This window comes from Loxodonta africana, chromosome 27 (assembly GCF_030014295.1).
Source record: "Loxodonta africana isolate mLoxAfr1 chromosome 27, mLoxAfr1.hap2, whole genome shotgun sequence".
NCBI classification, from domain to species: domain Eukaryota; kingdom Metazoa; phylum Chordata; class Mammalia; order Proboscidea; family Elephantidae; genus Loxodonta; species Loxodonta africana.
The window spans coordinates 11,739,746-11,745,745 of record NC_087368.1 but is presented as its reverse complement, the minus strand read 5'-3'; the positions used below and the strand labels follow the sequence as shown (position 1 = coordinate 11,745,745).

Genomic DNA, 6,000 nt, shown 5'->3' with positions numbered 1-6,000 from the left:
TCCATGGAGTTGGTGAAAAGATCCAGTGAAGGAAGAATCTTAAAGTACTTAACACAGCATCTGGTATATAATAACCCAAAACCAAACCCACTGCCGTCGAGTTGAGTCCGACCCATAGCGACCCTGTAGGACAGAGTAGAACTGCCCCATAGAGTTTCCAAGGAGTGCCTGGCAGATTTGAACTGCCGATCTTTTGGGTGGCAGCTGTAGTACTTAACCACTATGCCACCAGGGTTTCCTGGCACCAAATAAGCCACATGTTAGCTGCCATTAGAGTGATAATTATCATTAGATGGATGTATGACATTCGACAAGATACTTTTGGATACGGAAAAGATAAAATAGGTGATTTATTTTGTAACCATAGAAAGTATATTTGCTAGAAATAAATATCTTCAATACTGCAGGGATGAGTTTGGGGAATAAGTGACAGACGTGAATCATGTTTTTGCATTTTAATTCAAGTCCTTTTAAATATGGACTTCTTGCTTGTTAGTCATGGAAGGACAAAAGTGAGCCAAAAGCAGGCTACCTGAGACAGGTATGTTTGACTCCTGAGCAGTCACTTGGTGTGTCAGAGGCCAGTGTCCACTGAGGTTTGCAAGCAGGCTGGCCACAGTCAATTGAGACCCAAGGGAGTCAGGCACTGAGCTCTGTCCTCCACCTGGAAACTGCATAAGGCTTCTCCCAGCCCATCATCCTGGGTGGCCCAAGCCTGCTGAAACCCCTGGGGGAGCTCATGGGGGAAATTCTTTATAAGAAGCCAAAGTCATCCATAAGCCTCTCAGGAAGTAGACCAAACAACACTCCAAGTATAGGCAGGCATGTTTCCTTCTTGCTAAATGGAGTCCCTGGGTGGCCCAAATGGTTAACACGCTCGGCTGCTAACTGAAAGGTTGGAGGTTTGAATCCACCCAGAGGTGCCTTGGAAGAAAAATCTACTTCTGAAAAATAAGCCATTGAAAACCCTGTGGAGCACAGTCCTACTCTGACACATACGCAACCACTCAACAGCAAGTGGTGTCGTTGCTTCTCCTGACAAGGAACTGAAGTAAAGGCGGCAGCTCCAGTTGTGTACCCATTTTCCACAATAGAGTCTACCCTATGCATTCAGTTTGTCCACCTGAGTGTCTGCTTGTTTTGACAGTTGCTTAACGAAGGTTCTGGAATGTGGGCCCATCTCCCGTTGTGATAGGCAACTGCTCCTCAAAGTAGAGGAGCTGGTCAACCTCAAAACAGTCACTGGCCCGAGGCACCACTTTTTCTAGAGACTTCTGGATCTCCGCTTCACTGGCATGCTGCTGCCTTGCTCTCTTGAGGTAATTATAGACCTCTTCAAATACTTCTGCTCCCAGTTTCTGCATCGCTGATCTGCCAAACAAGTTAGAAAAGGTGAGGAAAAATTGCACATTGAGGCCACCTGTAAGAAAAATGTATTTTTAAATAATTTATTACACAAATAACATTGCAACCATGGGATTTAGAAAAAAAGGCAAGAAAAATAAGGCACAGCGTCTCTACTGTAAACATTCAACAATATTCAATAAATTCTTCTTAAATGTCTATTATGTGCCAGGTACCCCTTTGGGAACTGTGAATACAGAAGTAAACAAGTTAGGAAAATTCCTGCCTTCATGGAACTTCCCTTCTAAAGTAGAGACAGAGAATAAACAGATAAATAGATGGGTAACCAAAACGAAACCTAAAGGACTTAGTAGAGCTGCCCCATAGGGTTTCTAAGGAGTGGCTGGTGGATTCAAATTGCCGACCTTTTGGTTAGCAGTAGAGCTCTTAACCATTGCGCCACCAGGGCTCCAGATAGATAGAGAGATAATAAAATGGCAGGTGGTGCTAAGTGCTATGACAAAAAGTGCAGTAGGGTGAGAGAAGGGAGAGGGACAAGGAAATTCCCTCTGAGGAGATACCACTTGAGCAGAGATCCCACGAAGTGAGAGATCAATCTGTGCAAATACTAGGGGAAGGGAGTTTAGGACCTAAGGTTAGAACATGCTGGAGAAATATCCAGAAGGCTAGTGTGCCTGGAGTCCGGAGAACAAAGGGAAAGAGAATGGTGGGAAACAAAATCAGAGAAGTAGCTAATGATAATAATAAAATAATTTAGAGGAGGAGGAGGAGGAAAAAGAGGGAAAGAATTGTTTTATTAACCCTGTGCGCCAGGCACTTTACTACACACATAAACCTTAAAAAAAAAAAAAAAAACCCAAACCCATTGCCTTCGAGTCGATTCCAACTCATGGAGTTCCTATAGGACAGAGTAGAACTGCTCCATAGAGTTTCCAAGGAGCGCCTGGTGGATTCAAACTGCCAACCTTTTGGTTAGCAGCTGTAGCTCTTAACCACTATGCCACCAGGGTTTCTACATAAACCTTACAACAGCTTTATAAGGGAAGCATTTTTTTAAATCTGAAACTGAGGTTTAAAGATGTAATTTGGCCAAGTTCCCACCGAGGCTAACATTTATTTTTCCATACACACTTCCAGTCCTTAGCTATATGTAGACATAATCTTTGCATTGTTATAATTGTACTGCCACACCCCATCTTAGATGATGCTTTTTTCTCCTCTGAATATTTTCCTCTATTTCCAGCAAGAGTCACAAACTAGGCCTATGACATGTTTTGTACGGTCAGCACCAGGTTTTATTATTATTTTTAAAAACTATACGTTAATGTCTTTAGGCAGGGCCTGCACTCTCCACCCCTCCCTTTCTGGCTGTCCTTCGCCCCTCCCACCCCCGCTCCATCTCAGCTTGTACTAGGCTGCTTCTCATATTTGTTCTGCCTGCCTCGCTCAAGGGCATTTGGGTTTGTGGGTTTTGTTCTACAGTTCTTGAAAATTGCCGTTTTTCAGGGCTCCACCACAATGTTCCATTGAGGTTTATGTGTCAACACCGACCTAATCATTCTTCCACTGAACATTTCGCTTTCTCTACTCTTACTGTAACACCTGGTCAACATCTTCAGGCTGTTTAGGAGAATATTTCCCGGCATCAAATTTCTAGAAGTGGAGCTAATTACATGGGTGTGTTCACTCTGTGGGAACTCATAAATGCATTTTTATTTCTGTACTTTTCTGTGTATATGTTGTACTTGATTAAAAGATAAAAATTTTATGGGAATTAGATTAGGTCAAAATGTATGCATTGTTTTATGACTTTTATCAAGAAGAAGTATTTATTTTTCATTTCAGTGGATTTAATGAAAAGAAATCTGGTGTTTTTTTCAGAATTTGTAAAGCATTAAGGCTAAATAGTACTGGTAGTTAACAATAACCTCGAAGGCAATAGTCAGAGATGCCTTCATTTTATAAGCTTTTATTGTGGAGTGCTATTCAATCTCTAGGCTGAATACTACTGTAATCTCTAGTACACAAGGAACTGGGTCAGGTATTGTGGCAGCCAAAAGGAAGAATAAAGTAATAGGTCCTGCTCTGGTTTAGAGGTCAGTGACTCTAATCATGGTACATACATTTTTAATTTTTATAGCACTTTAGAGCTTGCAAAGTGCTTTTGCATTATCTCAAATGATCCTTGTGAACTAGGCAATTCGTTGGATTTTTATCTCCATTTTACAGAAGAGAATAAATAGGTTTCAGTTGCCTTTCACAAGCTCACACACCTAGTGGGTGGTGGAGTTGGAGCTCAAACTCAGGTCTTGGAACTCCAAGTGCCAGAGAGACCAGCAGCCCTAGGGCCCCACACCTACCTCTGGTCCCCTACCTCCTGGTAAGAGATTATCAGGACGGATCCCAGCATACTGCACATCCCTAGTTGCCTCAGGCACCCCCAGAAATCCAAGCTTTCCCCTTCTCGAACGTCTACCAAATGCTGGTCACTTCCTTTATTTACCGATGATTTTATCAACTGGCTCACTCTCTTCCTTCCACCTCCTAATCCTGTCTCCTAATAAAACTTTTGACAGAGTAAGATACAGTAGTTGTTTGTACTTTGTCACTGCACACTTCTTCAGTCCCCTCCTCTTGGGCCTTTGTCCTCACTTCTTCCTGAAACTACTCTTGCAATGACCTTCCTATGGCCAATTTCTCCGGTCACTTCTTTGTACATATCTTTCTAAAATTATTATTTTTTTATTGTGGTGAAATTCACATAACATGAAATTATCCATTTTAAAGTGAACAATTCAGTGGCATTTATTATATTCACAACCACCGCCTCTATCTAGTTTCAAAGCATTATCATCACCCCAAAAGGAAACCCCGTATCTGGTAGGCAGTTTCCATTTCCCCCTCCCTCCAGCCTCTCCCCGGCACCCGATATTCCGCCTCTGTGAATCTACCTGTTCTGGGTATTTCATATGAATGCAATCATACACTATGTGACCTTTTGTGCCTGATTTTTTTGCATAATGTTTTTGAGGTTCATCCACATCGTGGCATTTTGTGAGTTAACTACTACATTTCTTTTTATGGCTGAGTCCACACACATTCCATCCTATGTATATACTACCATGTGTTTACTCATTCATTCACCTGTTGGTGTTTTATACGTATCTTATAACCATTCTACACAGTTGCCCGCTCCCTCCTTAAAACCCTTCTATCTGTTGCCTTTGGTGATACCCCCCTCTCCAGGATTTTTTCCAGCCACACTGGCTGCCTCTCCATAGCCTCCTCTACTGACTCCTCCTCCTCCTCGCTTTGCCTCTACGTTTAGGAGTATCCGAGGGCTCAATCCCAGGCCCCCTTTTTCCCTTCTGTCTTCACTCTCTGCCTATGTGATCTCACTTAGTCTCAGGTCTTTAATACTGTCCACAGGCAGTATTAACTAAAACTCCAGACTTCACCTGCTGTCTCCACTTGGATGTCTAATGGATATCTCACTCATCCTCGAGATGGCCAAAAAAGAGTTCTTAATTGCCACCTCCCTTTCCCTGAAACTATCTGTTAATTTCATAGTATTTTTTAGTTTAGCAAATTGTACCAATATCTGCCCAATTTTGCAAGTCAAGCTACTCTCAATTCCTTGCTTTCTCTCAATTCCCACCCGTTAGCAAGTCTTATAATGCTCCGCAAACCATCTGTTATTAAGAAGCAGTTCTCTTTTTTTTTTATTCCCATCCCACTGTGAACTGATATAGGCCCATAACTAATACATGGCCTATGCCTCACGTAGTTCCTGCCACATGCAGCTCCCCAAGAAAATCTGACAACGCCCACACATATGGGGTCACCATGAGTCAGAATCAACTCAGTGGCAACTGGTTTGGTTTTTTCACTCTGGCCTACACCCTCTTCAATGAGGCAAGCCTACTTAACAGGCATGGATGTGGTGGCAGTGTTAATTTGCTCTAACAGTTTCTAAAAATGTTCTCTCAATTTCTGTGCTTACCTCATGCAAACAGGTAACAGGTCCTTGGACTACACTTTGAGAAGCATGTTGCATACGCTACCTCCAAACCAAATCCTAAATTCATTAACTATCGCCACCATAGTTAAAGCCACTGTCATCTCTCTCCTTGACCTTTGCAATAGTCTCTGGTTCCACTTATCTAACCATCCATTCTCAGTATGCTATGGCCAGCTGAGCTTTTAAAAATATAAACCAAGTCCTATCACTTAGCTGCTTAAAGCCTCCAGTGGCCTCCTATCATGTCAGGGTACTGCCCTTTCTCTACTCTGATTGGTCAGGTGGTGCATAATCTGTATCCTGCCTTTCTCTACCCACAAGCCCTCCCTGAGGCCCCGCTCTATCTTCTACCCACTGTGCTCCAGTCACACTTATCTCCCTTCTGTTTCTGAAACTCAACACAAGCTTATTCCCTCCCGAGGGCCTTTGCACTAGCTGTACCCTCTTCCCTGGAACGCTTTTCCCGTTGATCTTTATGTGGCTGGCTCCCTTGCGACTTAGATCTCAGCTTAAACTTCACCTTCTCCCAGACCTAAAGTCTAAAGTAGCCGTCCAGTTAGTTCATAGATCACAGCACTTTAACTACTGCATAGCACTTACAGCTCTCTGGTATT

The 6,000-nt window shown here is 42.8% G+C and overlaps 1 protein-coding gene across 4 annotated transcripts in view; it reads right to left on the bottom strand.

The window, feature by feature from the left end:
- Window positions 1-1,194: 1,194 nt before the first annotated feature.
- The window catches only part of NEK11 (NIMA related kinase 11), a 369,518-nt gene continuing 364,712 nt past the window's right edge, over window positions 1,195-6,000 (bottom strand). For all 4 annotated transcript variants that reach the window (XM_010600488.2, XM_023540043.1, XM_023540045.1 and 1 more), the window contains one exon: window positions 1,195-1,371. In XM_010600488.2, the coding sequence (XP_010598790.1) occupies window positions 1,265-1,371 (107 nt within the window). In that variant the 3' untranslated portion in view covers window positions 1,195-1,264. The remainder of the gene's footprint in view (window positions 1,372-6,000) is intronic.